Below are 21,529 nucleotides of genomic sequence, written 5' to 3'. Positions count from 1 at the left end.
ATTGAACAACTCGGCCTGAAAGTATCCAATGATCTCCGTGAAAAGTGGCCTTCTCCAATACTGTTAATGAGGTCAAGCAACCCAGTGGTTGACGAAGCGGTCGTCAGCATATTCAAAAAACATGCCAAGCTGAGGAGCCAAAATGTCATCTTGAGGGTTTTCTCATGTGCACGTTAAAATTGAACTGAAACGTGCACGTGATTCTGTTACAAAACTCTTAAACTGGCGTCAAATATTCTTTTAATTCAGCAACCTAAATTACATTTTAAAACCCCAACTTCCTTCCCTCATCACTAACTGGCCGAGGCAGATGGCCACCCCCATCTCAGAGCCTGGTTCTGCCGGAGGTTTCTCTCTTTTAAAAGTGAGTTTTTCCTTCCCACTGTCGCCAATGTGCTTGCTCTAGGGGGTTAGTTTTTGTGCATTATTGTAGGGTCTTCACCTTACAATAAAAAGCACCATGAGGGAAGTGTTGTTGGGGCTTGGCGCTGTTTCTTATCTCAAAATGTCCAATTACAACAGGACATTTTACGTTAAGTAACAGCGTCAAACCACAAATTAAAATAAAAAAATAAAATAAAAAAAACAACTGTGACTTTGTGCTTTGTTTCATTTGCTGTAAATTTGCTAAGAATGTAATATAAGATTAGAATAGTGTTTATCTGTCTGCTTATTTATAAGGAACTCCATTAGCTTCCACAACAGTGGTTGCTAGTCTTCCTGGGGCCTAAGCCATCAAATACAATCAATTAAAATATTACACAATAAAGTGGATGCAAAATATCCACAATTTGGCTCTTACATCCACAGTGAGAGTTTACAGTTTTTAAAATAGAAGCATATAAATATCAATAACACTGAGGCAAAACACACCAATAATGTTGTTTAGATATTCTACTTTCCATGTTCCAGATCCCCAGAATTGATATTTTCACCGAATGGTCTTTTCTGTCTGCCAGTGTGTCATGCAGATTTCAAGATTAATAAGCGCTGACACTCAACCTGACAAAGTGTGAATTTGCCAAGGCCACTGTAACATACTTGAGCAGGGAAGTGGGACGTGGTCAGGTGCGGCCCCTTAGCGCCAAAGTGGTGGCGATTAATGAATATCCCACACCTAAATAAAGGACTTGAACTGTGCAGATTCCTGGGAATGGTAGGTTATTACAGGAACTTCTGCAAAAACTTCTCCTCCATAGTCCAGCCATTAACTGATCTACTTAGTCCAAAAGTGGATTTTATATGAAAGTGCAAAATTCCTCCTCTGCCACACTCCTGGCTGTAATCTAAAGCACAGCGTTAACATAACTTTATGGCAGTTCAGGTACTACCATAAACAAGGTATAGCGTCACATCAGCAGTGACAACATCAGTGACATCGCTTCACGTCCTTTATAAGATTTTTTTTTCCTGATGTGTCATGATTTTTAGTATTCCCCAAAATCCGTAATTAGTAATAAGCTGTTGAAAAATAAAAAGATCACCTTAAAAAAACCTAGTACACATATTCTCTGTGTTTTAATTTGATGCAGGATGAAAGCAAACATGTCACACTGATGTGTTACAGCATTTTTCTTTTTTTAAATGAGTGAAGTTATCAAACCAGAAGCCAAGAGGCTTGATGTTGTGTCCACTCCTACTGGATCCCTACTGTCTGTTTAACGAGCAGGCTGTGAAGTGTTAACAACTCAATGTTGCTCTGAATTTAAATCTTGAAAGACTGAAAAAGACTTTGGTGAAATTCGTGGCTCTTCAGGTGTTCTCTGGAAATACAATCAAGCTTCCACAGTGAATCTATAATGATAATAATTGGTGGCGCTACAGCTTGTTAGTAATGCAGCCGGGTAGTCAGGAGTCGGAGAGAGGACCGAGAACAGCGATCGCCTCAATTTCCACCAGCCCACCCTGAGGAGAAAAGGAGGAGACGCAGGTTGAAGAAATGACTGCAGAGGCGAAATATTAAATTATAATAGTGTCCAAAAATGAACACACGCACACAGTCATTCAAAAAACCCCTGCAAAAAGCTTTTATACACATCTCTGCAGTCCCATGAAAAACCAAGTGATCCCCATAATTCTGTAGCTTGTAGATCCAACTTTAGCAGCAATAACTTGAATTTGGCCAAAAGCAGCATTTACACTACATTTACTCATTTGTCCAAATATCAGCAGAGTCTCCGCTGTGTGACAGTGTAAGCAAATTAAGTCCGGAAAACATGATTAATAGTTTAATTTGTGGTTTAAAATAAAATGCAAATCCCTCCTTTTTCAACCTTTCTGTTTCCAATCAGCATAAAAATGAAATTCATGACATCATCCATATGTGCACAGTAGCAGTGACTTTAAAGTGGGTGTGACATAATGTAATACAATGCTAAGGGTGTGTAAAGCTGTGGTTAACACTCACTCTGGGGAGAGCAGCGACTTGGTAGGCAGCTCTGGCAGGAAAGTTACTGCTGAAAACTGGGGAGGGAAAACATTTTCATTAGATTTGCATGCATTTGCAGAACCACGGTGAAGTTATTCACTTCCATCAGTGAACCCATCTATGAATCTCAATTTGAATGGTTCATTTCAGCTTCTAATAATATGAAAGGCTTTATTTATGAGTGGTTAGATTATTTACATAGATAAGCAATAAAACAACAAGCACAGGTGCTTTGCAGCTGCTGGGTAGAAAGTTCCTTTGTCTGGTGTATAGCAGCGGCTGAGGATGGTAACACACACAGACAACCTGGAAAGGCACATTTTTGCCTTAACTTAAGTTTTAAACCAATTTTTATAAACCAGTAAAGGCTGAGTTTAAAGGATCAAAACAGAGTTTTAATGAAACATCTTCCTTCCTTCCTTTCACCACGGTCAGGGAAAGTAACCTGCCTGTGGTTTCGGTGGCAGTGCGAGGGAGAAAGATGGGAGTAAATGCCTAGTGCAGCACTGCCTGCTGGGAAAGGTTGGGTTACAGTTGTGTGCCTGCACTGTGGTGTCTATTTACAACTCTCTGGGTGCTGGAGCTTCCATTACACCTGACTGTTATGATCAGCGAGGAGGATGTGAGTAGAAGGCTGCTGTCGAGCAGCAGAGAAAAAGCTAAGTGAGCGCATCGGTCAGGTGACTCCTAAACTTGTCACACTGTCATTTTCCCTGCTAGTGTGGTCAAAATGAAAGGAACAATATAGTGCTGGCTTACATGTCTTGTAGACCTCATTGACGTTGTTGAAGTCATTTATATCTGCGAGTAACACAGTAGTCTTCACCACTGAAATGAAAGGGTTTATGTGCTCTGAAAGCTCGTGTTTAAATTTCAGAACATGTGAAACATACGAGGAGAAGCTCAGTTTCTCACCGTTGCTGTAGTCGCAGCCGGCAGCTTTAAGGATCTCCCCAATATTGATGAGTGCCTGAAGGACACGATGGGAAAGATTTGTTCGTATTTTAGGAATCTGTTGTGGATGCAACTTCTGCTGTAGCTGATCTAAACACTGGCAGAAGTGAGTTTCACCTGTTTGGCCTGAGCCTGCACTCCTCCATCTACCAGCTTCCCGGAGGCGACGTCCATCCCCAGCTGACCGGAGATGTACATGGTTCTGTCCACGATCACCGCCTGGCTGAGGACGACACACACACACACGTTTCTTTCTCAGGATGATGTTTCAGCAGGAGAAAGTGAAACAAAAGGCCAACAGTTCCAAGAAAATATTTCCTCACACCATTGCACCACCAGGCTGAATCACCGATACAAGGCACTTCCACTTTCCACACTTTCATGTTGTTTTTGCCGAATTTTTTTTTCTTTCTTTATTCAAATCAGGCAACAAAGTATATATCTCATTTACATTGACACATTTTTTTTCTTTTTTCCCCTTTTCCCTTCCCCTCCCCTCTTTTCCCCCTTCCCTTTTGCCGAATTTTGATCGAATGTTAAAGCATAAATCAAGACCAGGATACATTTTTCCAATCTTCTGTCCGGTTTGGTGAGCCTGTGTAAACTAGAGCCTCAGTTTCCTGTTGCTGGTTGACAGGAGTGACATCCACCAAATAAATGATAAACCACGTAAACTTCGATCGAGTTATGATGGATTTAGAACAAGTCCCAGCACTTTCTTCGGGACACCTTACCTGTATATTCCCTGCCTCACAGGAGCTTTTGGTGTGTAGATGATTTGGCGACGAATTGAAGCCATTATAAGCCAGCTGCTTGTCGACCTTACTCGGTTTCCTGCTATGCTGGGGCCCCTTTGCCCCACTGAGAAACTTTTAACTTTGGTTCTCTCTGTGAGTTCACTGAACTGTAAGACCAGGCCCTGATCAAACATCGGACTGTCCTTGTGCTCCCACGTCTCACCTGTATGGGCCGATGGCAGCCGGGGCCGACGCAGTGTTAACGATCCTTCTGTTGAGCGCAGACATGCTTCCCAGATTTCTTCAACTTGCTGCCAACCTTTCCGAAGAGCTGTGATTAATGCAACTGTGCAAGAAAAGCTGCAGAAAAAGAAGGAACACTGTTTCCGTAAAGTCTACCGTACCGCACTGAATAGAGGAGCAGCAGGCGCGCTTATAGCTATAAAAAGGCGTTAAATATAAAATGAAATGCGCCCTTGGCAGAAGAGTTACGGTGAAGGGCGTCAAAGCTGCCTTTATGAAGGCAAAGATCAGCGGTACTGCCCGAAGTTTTGATATCGATCCGAAACCAAGTAAATACAGGGTCGATAACGAGAGCCAGTGGGTCATGATTTATGCAATTAATCAGATTTAATTCACCACTAAATCACAGCGATTTTTATTTTCCACATTAGTTAACACAAAACATACTATTCAGCTTTTCATGGGAATTTTTTTCATATTTTTTGGCATCCAGGAATGTAAATGTACCTGTCTCTCTGTGCTAGAGGCTAAGAATAAAGCAGATGTGACAGTCAACACAAAAACTTTCATGCACTTTTCATAGTGTGTGTTTGTTGTATTTTTTTTTTTCAATTCCAAAAAAAGTAACACAAGTCTACATAATGAAATCAGAGTATCTAATCATGTCATGTTGGTATTAATCCATCCACATCTAAAGATTAGACCAAAGCCAGCTCTGGTTAACTATAAGTGACTTTTATTACTTTTTCAACATTTTTGAAACTTTATTAAAGTATTACAAACAGAACATAATAAATTAAATGCTTACATTCCACTCTACACCCTTCAATCTTTACATAAACCGAATAAGTGAAGTAAATGAAGACAAAAATCATAATGATATAGCAAAAGGTGGCTTTAGGTAACTGTACATATTACAGCCAGTTCTAAAGAAACAAAACAAAATCATAAAAAACCCCAAAACAAACTATTGGACTTTTCAGTGTTCAATAGTTTTTAATTAAAGCAAAATTAAAGGAAGCCCACATTTTCTTCTTAAACATTACTCTTTCCTTATACAACAGCATTCTACTACAGAGCAAAATTAAGTATAAACATGCATAGTCCAACCACATTTACATGACCAAGGGCCAAAATATTAACAGCCAAATCAGCCACAATATTTAAACCAGTGTCACGAAAAGAAAAGAAAGCAGAGCGGTTAATAAATAAAGTGAATGCTTGTGTGAACTGCAGGCTTAATTCATGAAGGGTTTCCATCTGCTTCACCTACAAAACACATTCATATGTAACAGCAACCAGCAGATTCACTGCACGTTTTTAACATTAAGACAGGATGAATTCATTCATTCACAGGGTCATTATTAGCGCTTAAAAAGTAACACATACTTTAGCAGAAGAGCTGAATTAGAGCCAGAAGCCAGATACATAGACAAAAACAAAAAATGTAGTAACCATTCAACAAGCTTAATGATTTTTGGGAGTAAAAACCTACAAATTCTTTCCTTCTTTTCATTTGTTGATTAAATTCCTTTGAATTTGGTTATTAAAGTGGTCCAACAAGCATATGCAGCGTGTGGGAAATTTTACAGCTGACTTCATTTATGATAAGAAAGGAAAACATTCCTCACTTATTAAAAATACAGGGGAAAAAGCCTTCATGTTCACATAAAAGAAGCCAAAGCTTGTGTCCCAAAACCCACAAAGCACATTTTTTGTCTTTTTCTCCCCTTCAAATATCAGGAAACAGAAAGCACTCTCACTGATAGCTGAAAAAAGCTGCAGGGTAAAAAAAAGAAAAAAAGAAAAAGAAAACTTGAACCAATGGAGGAAAAATTATCATCTAAAAATAAAAAGAACAAGTAGAAATCACGTGTGTGGCTGATGTAGCGGCTCTGGTTTTAAGTACAACCGTTACGTCTTTCGAGTCTTTTTTTCTCAACCTGATGTGTTTTTCCTAAATTGGAAAACAGCAATTAAACCATTTATGCAATAATTCAGGGTCTGGCCTCGTCACTCAGCTCTCTTAATGCTGCCTCAAGTCAATCAGTCAAAGTGGAACAATCAAAAGAAATCAAAGTTATCTAAACGTAAACATTTAAAGAATGCTGTGCAGTGTTTAGGAATGACTTTCACCTTTTCCCCCTATTTGGAAATTACGTTTGTTTAACGTTTCAGGGTGTTGAGGATGAAGAGCAGTGAGGGAGTGTCGTGTGTGTTTACGAGGCACTAAAAGATGCTTCAGATCTGCCACTATAGACTGTGCACTGGGTGTATAAGGAAACCCAGAACGTCATACCTGAAAAACACCTAATTTAAATAAAAGATAATGCAGACTAAAGAGAAGCTGGTCCACAAAATAGCTGAAAACATGCGCAATCTGTTCTTTGACATTCACTGGATTTTTCTAAGCTTTCAATAGTCTCTCGTCCAACTCTTCTCCAGCTGAGGAAACAAACGTGACCATCCAAAGACTCGGTCGTTTTACTACATTGCTTATGTTGAAAAATCAGGTTTCAAATATTTTAAGGCAACTTCATCATCAACATCACCTCGATTGTCTTTGGTCATGGATGAACCTCCACAGCTTTTGTCGCAGGTATTTCCAAACTAGGCTCTATGTTTTATTTACAGTGAAGGTAAAAAGTCTCGGGGAGGTGGGGGGTGGGGGTAATGCCATTGACCTCGCTCGCTGCTCCTGCTGAAGAAAAGGCTTTTTGCTGATTAAAGAGGAAATTCTTTGTGTGACTCTCAGATGTGTTACAGCCACAGCTTGGTTCTCCTTTTTTTTTGGAAGGGTGTGGATTCCCAGAACCAAACAGACATCATCCAGTAAAGGAAGCATCTTACTTCACTTAGAGGTCAGCTAACAGGCGGCCAGAACAGCAGAGGGCATCCAATGAGATTGTTTTGGTTCCCCCGAAATCACTGGACAGAATTTGTTGTTTACCGTGGCTTAGGGAAATCCAGATTAGAGGAGGACAGGGTCAGAAGGGGCATTTAGAAGTTCTGTTGTCGTCTCTTCTTGGCATCCATTGCATCCAGGATGGGCTGCCTTTTGGCAGTGTAGCGCTGCCTGAGCTCCTCAATCTCCCGCTCCATCATGGGATCCAAGGCAGTCAGGCGTAACTGCAGCTCCTCAAAGTCCAGGTTCTTCAACTGAGAGGCAACACAGACAAACAACAGACGGAAAAAATGAGTCACAACACTCAGAGCTGCTTCTGTTTTGCTGCTGTAAACATTTCCACAATGAATAACACTACAACAGAGTCACGGATGACACTCACAAAGTCAAAGTCTCCGTCCTGAGGCACCTTCCAGTTGTCAGGGAAGACGTTTTTGGACTGGATATGGTAGCCTTGCTGCTCCTGTGCCTGGTTGTGGTTGTAGCTCTCCTGCTGCTGGGCCGCCTTGTTGTCCTGCTTGTCGAAGTAATCCATGAAGGAAGGACGAATCGGCTGCTGGGGGGTGGCATGTCCTGTGGAGGAGGAAATGGGTTAAACTCGAAGGTAACAAAATAAACTTTCTGGACAGAATATTTTGGAGACAGTCTCATTCAGGCAGACATCATATCCGCTCACTTCTCATCGATCCCTGGTCTTCCTCCTCGTCTTCATCGTCACTGTTGATGACCATAGTGCCAAGGTCTGACTCAAGCATAGTGCTGCCGTGCTCAATCATTGTCTGCGCCCCGTCGCTCATAGTGCTGGTGGCGCGCATGGTTCCGGCGCCCTCTGAGCCCGACTTAACCATAGTGTGAGAATCCACCTCAGTCTCTTCCTCCTGGATGGAATAAAGAACAGAGTTAAGACATGCAGCATTACATCTGAGGTTTCTTCACCCCAGACCTTTCTGTGAATAAATCACCACACGCACCGAGTTGTCATCCTCCTCTTCCAGCTCTCTCTGCTGCTCCTGCTGCCTCTTGGCTTTCATCTCCATGGCTTCAGTTATCAGGTCTCTCAGGATCGTAACTGGCTTGGCCTGGCTGATGAATGGATGCTGGAGATTCACAAGACCAAAAAGATAAAAGTTATATGAACTATATTTTACATGCAAATGTATTTCCATACGAGTATATCCACCCAGCATCATGTGTTACACCCTCTGATGTTTCTATGTGCCTGAGGCGGCATTAAATTTTCCATATTTACAAATCTCCAGGGTATCTGGGGAAGACTATTTGCTCTCTATTTTATACGTTTGCTTTCATCTTGTATCAGTTATTTGAACAGGGAAGGACACTAAGAGCAACTTAGTGTCCTTCCCTGTTCAAATAACATAATAATAGTAGTAATCCATGTATGTGGTGGCGAGGTCATCTTCTTACCTGTAGCAGCTGTGTGGCCGTCGCTCTCTGCTCCGGGTTCTTCACTAAACACTTCTTGACAAAGTCTGTAAACTCGTCTGACCAGAGCTCCGGCTTCCTGAATGTTGGAGGAGGGTTGGTCGGGATCATAAAGATTGCCTGCAGAAACACGATAACAGGATTAGGGTGGATTAAAAAAGAGGATAAAAGTTTTTCACAACACATTTAAAACAAGAACAAATGTTTCCACTCACTCTCATTGGATGAATGTCTGCATAAGGAGGTTTACCCTCTGCCATCTCTATGGATGTGATGCCCAGGGACCAGATGTCAGCTACACAGTTGTAGCCGATCTCCTGAATTACCTCGGGTGCCATCCAGAATGGAGTACCGATCACAGTGTTTCTCTTTGCCATGGTGTCCTACAGAGTGGGAATATATATTACCCCCAGACTTTTAGAGCATGACAGGACCAAGCGAGAACTCCTCAGAAGCAAATTACAAACAGTATCATGCTGGCAAACATTACTTCATCTTATCACTACTGACATATGCTGCAATTTTACCGTCAGCTGTCCAGCAACTCCAAAGTCTGCCAGTTTGGCGTGTCCCTCTGTGTTAAGAAGGATGTTTCCTGCTTTGATGTCCCGATGGATCTTCCTCATGAAGTGAAGATACTCGAGTCCCTTCAGCGTCGACTTAAGGATGGTTGCAATTTCATCTTCTGTCAGCTGAGAGATTGAAGATTAAAAACCAAACATGAACAAACAGACCATTAACTGCTGCACTTGTCTGTAGTTTTTTTTTTTAATCATTAGTTCGCTGAGTTCAGTTAAAGACAAGGTCAACCTGGAGATCTTTTCACTTTTAAGTCGTAATAAATACTGCACTTTGAATTGAAACTTTATCAAAAAATATTTTCTTCCTGACACAAAAACTAGTGAATTAAAGCCACCATTGTAGTCGTTACTGACAACAGGTCAAAGGCACTTTTAAATAAAGTTTTAGCGCAGTTGCACACGTCGCTGCGGCTCAGCGTAGACACCCACCGTCTTGTTGCGCAGTCTGATGATGTCAGAGACAGAGCCAGCGCCGCAGTACTCCATCACAATCCACAGGTCTGTGTTCTTGAAGTAGCTGCCATAGTATTTCACCACATAGGGGCTGGGGAGGAAACGCAACATGGAGTGGTTATCAAAGGAGAAGATATAGAGCAGAAGTGAGAAAAAAAATCTCATGGATCCAGACACGAGAGAGCTACATGGGCTATGATGATGATGTCATACTTCCTCCTTTATTATCTCTGTAAAATGTCTTTTGAGGCTTTTCCTGGCTCAGAATGGACCTTTGAGAGAAGGCTGGCTAAGTGCAACTGGTCTGCATACAGTTAACACTAACAGGCTCTTATCTAATTAAACAGAACAACTGTGCAATTCCCTGTTATTTAGGGCAGATGATAAGCAAAAATGTATTCTGAGTCTGCAAATAAACAATGATTTTCTCTCAAACCACTTTACTGGATGCCACATTTTTTATATTGAGGAAAAACCTTGCTTTCAAGGGCAAAAATGGGCGTATGGTATGAGACATACTGCTGTCCCACCTGTCACACTGCTGCATGATGGAGATCTCTTTGATGATTTCCTGCAGATCTGACTCCACAGGCACCTGCTTGATTGCCACCACCTGGCCGGACTCCTTATGAATGGCTTTAAACACGCTGCCATAGGAACTAAAAACACACACAAAGCTTAAAGTCACATGTATGGCTGCAGTACTTTATTACAACTGACAGCGCTTAAAAAACGATTTATTATGCAATGGTCAGCTGTAAAAATGGAAGTTAAGACTTCTTACCCTTCACCGAGTTTCTCGAGAACATCAAACACTTCCTCTGGCTGTTTCGTCAAACTATCTTCACTCAGCTTTTTCAGCTTACTGTAAAAAGGGAATAAGACAGCAATATAAAAGTGAAAGCAATGATAAGTGGAAAAGGCAAATCTAAACATTACAAAACAGGAGACACGGCATCGTTTCAGCATCTGTAAATAAATGAACGGCTGTGGGTGATTTTTAGTCTGGACATAAATGTCAAACACACTGAGACTGCAACCTGTTATTATTTCTGTTTGCTGTCATTTAAAGATATTTTTAGGCTTGTGTATCGGTGCTTTCAAACACCAGAATATGAGGTAATACTTCTTCACAGATAAAAAAAAAAAAAAAAATCAGCACCGCAGCCAAACAGGAATAAGTCATTATTAGTTAAGTTCAAAGTGATCGACAAAAAAAGTTATTGTGAAAGTGAAAACACAACCCAGCATGCACTGTTCACTATTTTCTGACTTGATCAAAAATATTATCACGTGCAATACGAGACTAAAGGAGGTTGTTTCCCCCTGAGCAACGCAAGCTTCAATAAGGTTCCTCAGTCTGGCTCTAGTGAATAAATCAAACACAATGAATCAATGATTCAGTCATTTAAAAATGATCCTACATGAGCTCTGACTAAGACAACAAACAGATTGTGTGTGTTTTTCCTTTAAAAGGGTATTTCTATACTACCCCTTAGAAAAGTTTGCACTATATGAAGCTGGAAAGGCCCTCACATCCTGCTGTTCCTGTTAATTTCCACTAAGCAGAACAGAAACGTTCAAGTATGGTGTCCTCAAAGTCTTTCAGAGAAGCTTTTTACTGAAGGTGAGAGGAGCTGAAAACATTGCCGTTTTTTCTTGAATCCAAAATAAAAAAAACTTATTCAGTCTGAATTTCACATAGTGTTTTATAACTATTTCAATACCTATTATTATATTTATTATAATAATTATTAATATTATCATCATCATCACTTATTTTGCTCAAATATTTATTTTTGTAGACTCATTCTTTAATTTCATTGTACATTTATGAATGTTATAGTAAACTTTTAAGCACTATTTACTTTATATTTGTATTGTCTTTATATTACGCACACTTAATTTTATTTTTGTCAATGATTTCCAAAGCAGTTCTAATTTCTTTTGATTTTGTTATCATTCATTTAAAAAATTTTACTATTCTATTATAATCATGTTATTTAAGATAAAATGTTTTTATTGCTAGTTAGTATCTCTGATTATGTTAACTACACACACATAGCTTAAATAGGAAATCTTTCCTACCAAACTCTGTCAACCTAAATGTTTAATAATATTACTTTATTATTATTATTATTATTGTTATTATTCATCCTTTATAGTGTTGTAACAAAAGGGTTGCTCATGGAATGGAATAAATAAATATTTCTCATCTGCACATCTGAACATGTGTGATCTCATAATTTAAAAATAGTGCAGCAATCATACAAAGACTTCAGATCTGTCGCCTTGTGGTTAAAAAGCTATTCAGTAAAATTAACTTGCATTGTCTTTTTTTGAGCCTGTGAACTCATGAACCACCACAGAACAGAAACCAACTAAGTAATCAGTAACGTGTAATACTGGTTTGTCTTCAGGAATCGTGCCAAAAAATACCGTGTTCGACATTTAAACAGTTCTAAATGATGGCCTGTGATCTATCAAGCATATATCTCTTATAAAGGATTTCAAGTCACTCTGAGCAAGCAGTAGAAGCTGCAATCAGTATTTGGCAAAGTGGCTTTTATATATCTTTTATTTATTTGGATAAAATTTTTTACTGACATTCAAAATGTATTTTTTTTTAATAGAGATCACGCAAAGAGGCAAGCCAAAACATGGAGGACCTTTAACTTTTACAAGGACATTTTACGTGTCCAAGAAAGTCAATAACAATAACGCAGACTCATAAAGAGAGATCACGTCTTTACTATATATATATATATATATATGTCTAACCCCTTCATAAAGCCTAATAACTAAAGCCTGTTTACAAATACAGGCAACAATATTAGACATAAAAAGACACAGTAATTCAATTTTTGCAGGACACTCGGGAAGCTAGAGACTGATTCAGTGCGATCATTCATGCGATTGAATGATATTTCAAGTGCAAATCTAACCACTGAACAAAACACTCTTACAGAGACTTGGGAACATAAAACGACCACATCATTAGCCAAATCTATTAGACACTCAATTGAGGGCTCAGGAAAGAGCGCCTCTGTGTGAGGAACGGTCTGTACATTCGTGAACAGAACTGAAAGTTTGAGAGAAGACTGGCAACGATAAGTTAGCTTAGCATCAGCTAGCTCGGCGACATCCACCGAGCGTTAGCTGTTCGGCTAGCTCGTTAATAATAGCATTTTTAGCGTAGTCAAATTAACACAAACCTTTTGGGCGCAGACGTCTCCATGATGTACGACTTCAAAACTAAAAAGAAAACACACTAATAGGGACTCGTGGCACTTTTGGGACCAGCAGTCAGGACGAGAACATTGTCGACTGAATCGTTGTTGTCAAAAACTAAAGCAGCGCCAGCTGAGGGATCGTCAGATGACGGTGTTACGGCCTCAACGCAGCGCCCCCTGCTGGAGCGGAGTACAAACAAAACGGCTTAAAAGACTCTCCTTAGAAACATTGAATAATTTGTATCAATTAAACAACTGAAACTTGTGAATAAAATGTTACTGATAATAGAGCTGTTCACAAAAATACAATTTCTTTCTCTGGTCTCTTTCAAAGACATCGTCCGACCAATCACAAGCGACTTTGCTGTGAGGTGCACGACTGTTCTACGCATGTGCAGGCAGGAGCCTTGTGGAGTATGAAAAGAGAGGTAAACAGCTAACAGCTAACGTGTTTAAACGGTGAGAAACCTTGTTATTATCTTTCCATCCTGTGTACTCCGTATCTGTTAGGTTTATGCAGCGTTTTTAGATACTTTAAAGATATTTGTTGTTTGCTCTAAATACCGGTTGGGTTGTTTTAGTCTGTTTCGGGCAGTACCATGCTGTTTCTGGTAGCATGTTGTTAACAGTTATCTCTCTGTCTCTATTTTTTTGTTAAGAATCAGAAATGGATACGCAGAAAGATCTACAGCCGCCCAAGCAGCAGCCTATGATCTACATATGTGGAGGTATGTTACAACGTTTACTTTAGTAATACCACCGCTGGTAATGCAAACAGTACGATTTTACCTGCTCTAATGCAAACCTTTCATCACTGCCATCACGGCTGCTTCTCCTCTGGATGTTTTTCTTACATTACACCGCATAGACCTTACATATTGTTCATAATGTGTTCCTTCATAGTAACAATTCTCTCATAATAAGTTGACAAATAATAAATTACAGCTCAATTTAGACTTGTGTCAAGCCAGCCTCCAATTCGAGACTTGCAGTCAAGCCAGCCTCCAGTTGATTTTACGTTCCCTGTGTATTCAAAGTATTACGGGAATGGATGTGGAAACCGGATTTCAAAATAAAAGCCAACTTCGAGTGAATTAACAGATATGTTAAGAACATAATAACATATAATTTAGGCTTTTTTTTTTTTTTTTAGAAACTCTAATGTTACATCTACATGACACAGCCTTGTACCCTAATTGTGCCCTGTCACTATCAAGGCCATCTTATTTTGGATTTCAAAGTAAAAGCCCTGTGAATCTTCATTTTTGAACTACTCTTTCAATGAATTCATAATGCTCTTAAAAGCAAAAGTCGTATTTCCAAATACTATTTGAACTTTGTATCAACACTTTCCAACCGCAGTCTTTTTCACAGTAATACCATATCAAATAAATTCTTTCTGATTTTGCTTTTCATAGTAATGGCCCTTTGAAATTGCCGATATTTGACTTAATCTCCTAACGATTCAAAATGCTCTAAAATGAAAAATTCTTGTTTCCACAGGGTAATTCCACTTTAGATCAACAGTATACAACCCCGCAGTGATACCATATCAATATCAAGTCATTCTGATTTTGCTTTCAAAAATAAAAGCCTTTTCAAATTGTCCATAATTGACCTACCTTTCAGTGATTTCAAAATGCTCTAAAATGGAAAATTCCTGTTTCCACAGGGTAATTCCACTTTAGATCAACAGTATACAACCTCACGATGTTACCATATCAATATCAAGACATTCTGATTTTGCTTTTCATAGTAATGGCCCTTTGAAATTGCCGATATTTGACTTAATCTTCTAACGATTCAAAATGCTCTAAAATGAAAAATTCTTGTTTCCACAGGGTAATTCCACCTTAGATCAACAGTATACAACCCCGCAGTGATACCATATCAATATCAAGTCATTCTGATTTTGTTTTCAAAAATAAAAGCCCTTTCAAATTGTCCACAATTGACCTAACTTTCAGTGATTTCAAAATGCTCTAAAATGAAAAATTCTTGTTTCCACAGGATAATTCCACTCTGTATTTACAGTATACAGCCCCACAGTGATACCATATCAATATCAAGTCATTCTGATTTTGCTTTCAAAAATAAAAGCCCTTTCAAATTGTCCACAATTGACCTAACTTTCAGTGATTTCAAAATGCTCTAAAAGTGAAAATTGCTGTTTCCACAGGATAATTTCACTTTAGGTCAACAGTATACAACCTCACGATGTTACCATATCAATTTCAAGTAATTCTGATTATGCCTTCCAAAATAATGGCCTGTTGAAAATGCCCATAATTTACCTAACTTTCAGTGATTTCGGAATGCTCTAAAAAGGAAATTTTCTGTTTCCACAGAATAATTTCACTTTAAATCAACAGTATACAACCCCACAGAGATACGATGTTAAGGTCAAGTCACTCTGATTTTGCCTTCCAAAATAAAAGTATTTTCAAATTGCCCGTAGACGACCTACTCGTTTAACGATTTCAAAATGCTCTTAAATTGAAAGATGCTGTTTCCACAGGATAATTCCACTTTAGATCAACAGTATCCAACCCGACAGTAAAACCATGTAAATTTTATGTTGGTCTGATTTCGCCTTTCAAATTAATGGCCCGTCGAATTTGTCCATATGTGATATACTCTTTCAATTATTTCAGAATGTTTTAAAAATGAAAATTGCTGTTTCAACACATATTGGGTTTTCATTTTGAAAAGCAAAATCAGACTCAATTGATTATGACAGAATTGAATCATAAAGATGATGTAAAAGGAAGCTGAAATTGCCACTAGGTTGTAATTGATAGTACGTTTATATTTTAAGTCTGTGGAAAGATGTCATTCTAAATAAAGAAATTACAAAACAGCTTGCAGACCAACCATGACATCTTTCCACAGACTTAAAATATAAACGTACTATCAATTACAACCTAGTGGCAATTTCAGCTTCCTTTTACATCATCTTTATGATTCAATTCTGTCATAATCAATTGAGTCTGATTTTGCTTTTCAAAATGAAAACCCAATATGTGTTGAAACAGCAATTTTCATTTTTAAAACATTCTGAAATAATTGAAAGAGTATATCACATATGGACAAATTCGACGGGCCATTAATTTGAAAGGCGAAATCAGACCAACATAAAATTTACATGGTTTTACTGTCGGGTTGGATACTGTTGATCTAAAGTGGAATTATCCTGTGGAAACAGCATCTTTCAATTTAAGAGCATTTTGAAATCGTTAAACGAGTAGGTCGTCTACGGGCAATTTGAAAATACTTTTATTTTGGAAGGCAAAATCAGAGTGACTTGAAATTGAAGTAGTACCATGGTGTGGATGTACACTTTTGATCTAACATGGATTCATCCTGTGGAAAGAGCAAGTTTCATTTTTAGAGCGTTCTGAATTCTTTAAAAGAGTAGGTCGTATATCGGCAATTTGAAAAGTCTTTTATTTTGGAAGGCAACATCAGACTGATTTGATATTGATATGGTATCACTGTGGGGTTGGATACTATTGATCTAAAGTGGAATTATGCTGTGGAAACAGCAATTTTCCATCTTAGAGCATTTTGAATTCGCTCCAAGAGTAAGTCATATATGGGCAAATTGAAAAAGCTTTTATTTTGAAAAGCAAAATCAGACTGACTTGAAATTGACATGGTAACATCGTGAGGTTGTATACTGTTGATTTAAAGTGAAATTATTCTGTGGAAACAGAAAATTTCCTTTTTAGAGCATTCCGAAATCACTGAAAGTTAGGTAAATTATGGGCATTTTCAACAGGCCATTATTTTGGAAGGCATAATCAGAATTACTTGAAATTGATATGGTAACATCGTGAGGTTGTATACTGTTGACCTAAAGTGAAATTATCCTGTGGAAACAGGAATTTTCCATTTTAGAGCATTTTGAAATCACTGAAAGTTAGGTCAATTGTGGACAATTTGAAAGGGCTTTTATTTTTGAAAACAAAATCAGAATGACTTGATATTGATATGGTATCACTGTGGGGCTGTATACTGTTGATCTAAGGTGGAATTACCCTGTGGAAACAGGAATTTTCCATTTTAGAGCATTTTGAAATTGTTCCAGGATCAAGTCAGATATGGGCATTTTGAAAAGTCTTTTATTTTTGAAAGCAAAATCAGAATGACTTGATATTGATGTGGTAACATCGTCAGGTTGTATACTGTTGACCTAAAGTGAAATTATCCTGTGGAAACAGCAATTTTCACTTTTAGAGCATTTTGAAATCTTTAAAAGAGTAGGTCGTATCTTGGCAATTTGAAAAGTCTTTTATTTTGGAAGGCATAATCAGAATGACTTGATATTGATATGGTAACATCGTGAGGTTGTATACTGTTGACCTAAAGTGAAATTATCCTGTGGAAACAGCAAAATTCTTTTTAAGAACATTTTGAAATCGTTAAAAAAGTAGGTCGTATATATGCTCAATTTGAAAGGGCATTTATTTTGGAAGGCATAATCAGAATGACTTGATATTGATATGGTATCACTGTGGGGCTGTATACTGTTGATCTAAGGTGGAATTACCCTGTGGAAACAGGAATTTTCCATTTTAGAGCATTTTGAAATTGTTCCAGGATCAAGTCAGATATGGGCAGTTTGAAAATGCTTTTATTTTTGAAAGCAAAATCAGAATGACTTGAAATTGATATGGTAACATCGTGAGGTTGTATACTGTTGAACTAAAGTGAAATTATCCTGTGGAAACAGCAAAATTCTGTTTAAGAACATTTTGAAATCGTCAAAAAAGTAGGCCGTATATGTTCAATTTGAAAGGGCATTTATTTTGGAAGGCAAAATCAGAATGACTTGATATTGATATGGTATCACTGTGAGGTTGTATACTATTGATCTAAAGTGGAATTACCCTGTGGAAACAAGAATTTTTCATTTTAGAGCATTTTGAAATCACAGAAAGTTAGGTCAATTGTGGACAATTTGAAAGGGCTTTTATTTTTGAAAGCAAAATCAGAATGACTTGATATTGATATGGTATCACTGTGAGGTTGTATACTGTTGATCTAAGGTGGAATTACCCTGTGGAAACAAGAATTTTTCATTTTAGAGCATTTTGAATCGTTAGAAGATTAAGTCAAATATCGGCAATTTCAAAGGGCCATTACTATGAAAAGCAAAATCAGAATGACTTGATATTGATATGGTATCACCGTGGGGTTGTATACTGTTGATCTAAAGTGGAATTACCCTGTGGAAACAGCAAAATTCTATTTAAGAGCATTTTGAAATCACTGAAAGTTAGGTCAATTATGGACAATTTAAAAAGGCTTTTATTTTTGAAAGCAAAATCAGAATGACTTGATATTGATATGGTATCACCGTGGGGTTGTATACTGTTGATCTAAAGTGGAATTACCCTGTGGAAACAGCAAAATTCTATTTAAGAGCATTTTGAAATCACTGAAAGGTAGGTCAACTATGGACAATTTGAAAAGTCTTTTATTTTGGAAGGCATAATCAGAATGACTTGATATTGATATGGTGTCACTGTGGGGTTGTATACTGTTGATCTAAGGTGGAATTACCCTGTGGAAACAAGAATTTTTCATTTTAGAGCATTTTGAAATCACTGAAAGTTAGGTCAATTATGGACAATTTGAAAGGGCTTTTATTTTTGAAAGCAAAATCAGAATGACTTGATATTGATATGGTATCACTGTGAGGTTGTATACTATTGATCTAAAGTGGAATTACCCTGTGGAAACAAGAATTTTTCATTTTAGAGCATTTTGAAATCACAGAAAGTTAGGTCAATTGTGGACAATTTGAAAGGGCTTTTATTTTTGAAAGCAAAATCAGAATGACTTGATATTGATATGGTATCACTGTGAGGTTGTATACTGTTGATCTAAGGTGGAATTACCCTGTGGAAACAAGAATTTTTCATTTTAGAGCATTTTGAATCGTTAGAAGATTAAGTCAAATATCGGCAATTTCAAAGGGCCATTACTATGAAAAGCAAAATCAGAATGACTTGATATTGATATGGTATCACCGTGGGGTTGTATACTGTTGATCTAAAGTGGAATTACCCTGTGGAAACAGCAAAATTCTATTTAAGAGCATTTTGAAATCACTGAAAGGTAGGTCAACTATGGACAATTTGAAAAGTCTTTTATTTTGGAAGGCATAATCAGAATGACTTGATATTGATATGGTGTCACTGTGGGGTTGTATACTGTTGATCTAAGGTGGAATTACCCTGTGGAAACAAGAATTTTTCATTTTAGAGCATTTTGAAATCACTGAAAGTTAGGTCAATTATGGACAATTTGAAAGGGCTTTTATTTTTGAAAGCAAAATCAGAATGACTTGATATTGATATGGTATCACTGTGGGGTTGTATACTGTTGATCTAAGGTGGAATTACCCTGTGGAAACAGGAATTTTCCATTTTAGAGCATTTTGAATCGTTAGAAGATTAAGTCAAATATCGGCAATTTCAAAGGGCCATTACTATGAAAAGCAAAATCAGAAAGAATTTATTTGATATGGTATTACTGTGAAAAAGACTGCGGTTGGAAAGTGTTGATACAAAGTTCAAATAGTATTTGGAAATACGACTTTTGCTTTTAAGAGCATTATGAATTCATTGAAAGAGTAGTTCAAAAATGAAGATTCACAGGGCTTTTACTTTGAAATCCAAAATAAGATGGCCTTGACAGGGCACAATTAGGGTACAAGGCTGTGTCATGTAGATGTAACATTAGAGTTTCTAAAAAAAAAAAAGCCTAAATTATATGTTATTATGTTCTTAACATATCTGTTAATTCACTCGAAGTTGGCTTTTATTTTGAAATCTGGTTTCCACATCCATTCCCGTAATACTTTGAAAACACAGGGAACGTAAAATCAACTGGAGGCTGGCTTGACTGCAAGTCTCGAATTGGAGGCTGGCTTGACACCAGTCAATTTAGAGTGTATAACTAGCCTCTCCGACATTAATAAATTAAGGATTAATCCGTAGTTAATGCTTCAGAGATCGCTAAGAGTGTATTTTTCCAGGTATTACAACACTAGTTTTTAGAGAAAACCGTCTAGCACACTATATCATGTCCTGTTTTACCTAATACATGAAAATTCGCATAACTACCGTCTGTAATTATAAATATGAGTTCAGTATTGGTACTAATTAACACTTGGAGCCCAAAACTTGCCTATTGTAAACCGGTCTGTGCATTCAAAGCTGTGATACCTGGCATGTGTGGAATTTCCGTTCACTGAAATTACATCTCAGGTGCCTTTATAGCCTCATGACCCCTACTCCTTTTCTAATCTCTGTTTTAATCATAGTTAGCTTGGGATAAGTTGATTGTATTGTTCTGTATGTATGTATGATGATTTTCTTTTTCTTTTTTTTTTACCTTGTGGGTATTTGTGCTTCCAGGTGCAAAACACAAGTACTAACTGAGAGTTACATGATGTTCTTGTGTTTGAATAGTGTCTTTACTACTTAATCCACTGTGGTGGAGACATCTGGAGGACATAACATACACATTAGGCTCACTAGATGTTTACAGTGGGAAATATTAAACCTCCTTTACAGTCTGATACAATGTTACTATTTTGGAACCAATAATAATTATTTCACCATGATTACGTAATGTTGGTCATCTTGCATCTGGAAAAAGAACCACCCTGATTTTAGTTCTAATAAGTTTTTTGGCAAGGTGTAAAAACTCAGTAACAATCTGAATGAACTGAAATGAATACATCTTACACATTATGGACTAAATGTTGGGCCACACCTCTTTGAATTCAGAGGCGTGCGCTAAGTGAATAAAAGTTACCAACACTCTGCTGACTCAGTAGCTGCATAGGTCCAAACTTTCTCTGTCATTAACATCAGCAGAAAAACTATGTGAGGGGGTGTTGCCCGCTGCTCTGCTCTGCTCAAACTGAACTTGACCACATAACACCATGTTTTCTCTCGTCACTTGCAGAATGTCACACCGAGAACGAAATCAAAGCCCGCGATCCGATCAGATGCAGAGAGTGTGGCTACAGGATCATGTACAAGAAGAGAACAAAGAGATGTATCCTTTTGACTTTGTGTGCATGAAGACAACTTGTGAAAACATTAAAAATGACCAGTTGACTTGTTTATTTCAGATGTGAGTCTTTTTGCTAAAGAGTGTTCAGATATTTTGATTTTGATTGATATTTTATGAATTGGTTGCTACGTTTGCTGTGGATTTCCTTGACTCTCTGATTTCAGTGGTTGTATTCGATGCCCGATGAAGAAGAGGAGAGGAGCAGTTTTGACTCTGTTTACTGTTTGTAGTGTGGGATCATGTAAATAAATAGACCTGGCTTCAGATTTGTGAACTACTCATTTTATTCTCGGTCTAAACAATACATTTGCTTGTCAAAAATGTATGAAAGTTTGTTTTGGTTTATTAAATAATAACTATTTTAACTGGTCAAGACTGTTTTTTCCCAGTTTTTCTAACTGATGAGCTGATTTAATTACCGGTAGTAGCATCTCCATGACGACAGGAAAATTTGT

General features: G+C 37.8%; 3 protein-coding genes across 4 annotated transcripts; 1 reads left to right on the top strand and 2 right to left on the bottom strand.

The window, feature by feature from the left end:
- Positions 1-1,499: 1,499 nt before the first annotated feature.
- Positions 1,500-4,522, bottom strand: rida (reactive intermediate imine deaminase A homolog). 2 transcript variants are annotated; one of them, XM_004549180.5, is made up of 6 exons: positions 4,343-4,522; positions 3,500-3,605; positions 3,344-3,398; positions 3,188-3,256; positions 2,408-2,463; positions 1,500-1,905 (listed from the first exon to the last, which is right to left on the bottom strand). In XM_004549180.5, exons 1-6 carry the CDS (start codon positions 4,405-4,407, stop codon positions 1,849-1,851), a joined length of 408 nt encoding a protein of 135 aa, XP_004549237.2. In that variant the 5' UTR covers positions 4,408-4,522; the 3' UTR covers positions 1,500-1,848. The 2 variants fall into 2 exon arrangements, with proteins under 2 accessions (XP_004549237.2, XP_012774016.2); XM_012918562.5 differs by lacking the exon at positions 4,343-4,522 and adding an exon at positions 4,117-4,270.
- A 559-nt stretch (positions 4,523-5,081) lies between these two features.
- Positions 5,082-13,138, bottom strand: stk3 (serine/threonine kinase 3 (STE20 homolog, yeast)). Its single transcript, XM_004549179.5, has 11 exons — positions 12,960-13,138; positions 10,529-10,609; positions 10,275-10,403; positions 9,721-9,835; positions 9,238-9,402; positions 8,926-9,093; positions 8,693-8,830; positions 8,239-8,364; positions 7,944-8,145; positions 7,650-7,840; positions 5,082-7,521 (listed from the first exon to the last, which is right to left on the bottom strand). The coding sequence occupies exons 1-11, from the start codon at positions 12,980-12,982 to the stop codon at positions 7,363-7,365; spliced, it is 1,497 nt and encodes a 498-aa protein (XP_004549236.1). The 5' UTR covers positions 12,983-13,138; the 3' UTR covers positions 5,082-7,362.
- A 151-nt stretch (positions 13,139-13,289) lies between these two features.
- Positions 13,290-21,439, top strand: polr2k (RNA polymerase II, I and III subunit K). The gene is made up of 4 exons (XM_004549178.4): positions 13,290-13,436; positions 13,637-13,705; positions 20,964-21,056; positions 21,239-21,439. The coding sequence occupies exons 2-4, from the start codon at positions 13,645-13,647 to the stop codon at positions 21,259-21,261; spliced, it is 177 nt and encodes a 58-aa protein (XP_004549235.1). The 5' UTR covers positions 13,290-13,436; positions 13,637-13,644; the 3' UTR covers positions 21,262-21,439.
- The last annotated feature ends 90 nt before the right edge of the window (positions 21,440-21,529 follow it).

The sequence above is a fragment of the Maylandia zebra genome, linkage group LG22, assembly GCF_041146795.1.
Source record: "Maylandia zebra isolate NMK-2024a linkage group LG22, Mzebra_GT3a, whole genome shotgun sequence".
NCBI classification, from domain to species: Eukaryota; Metazoa; Chordata; class Actinopteri; order Cichliformes; family Cichlidae; genus Maylandia; species Maylandia zebra.
Note: the sequence above shows the minus strand (reverse complement) of the source record. Positions and strands in the feature narration are given on the sequence as shown.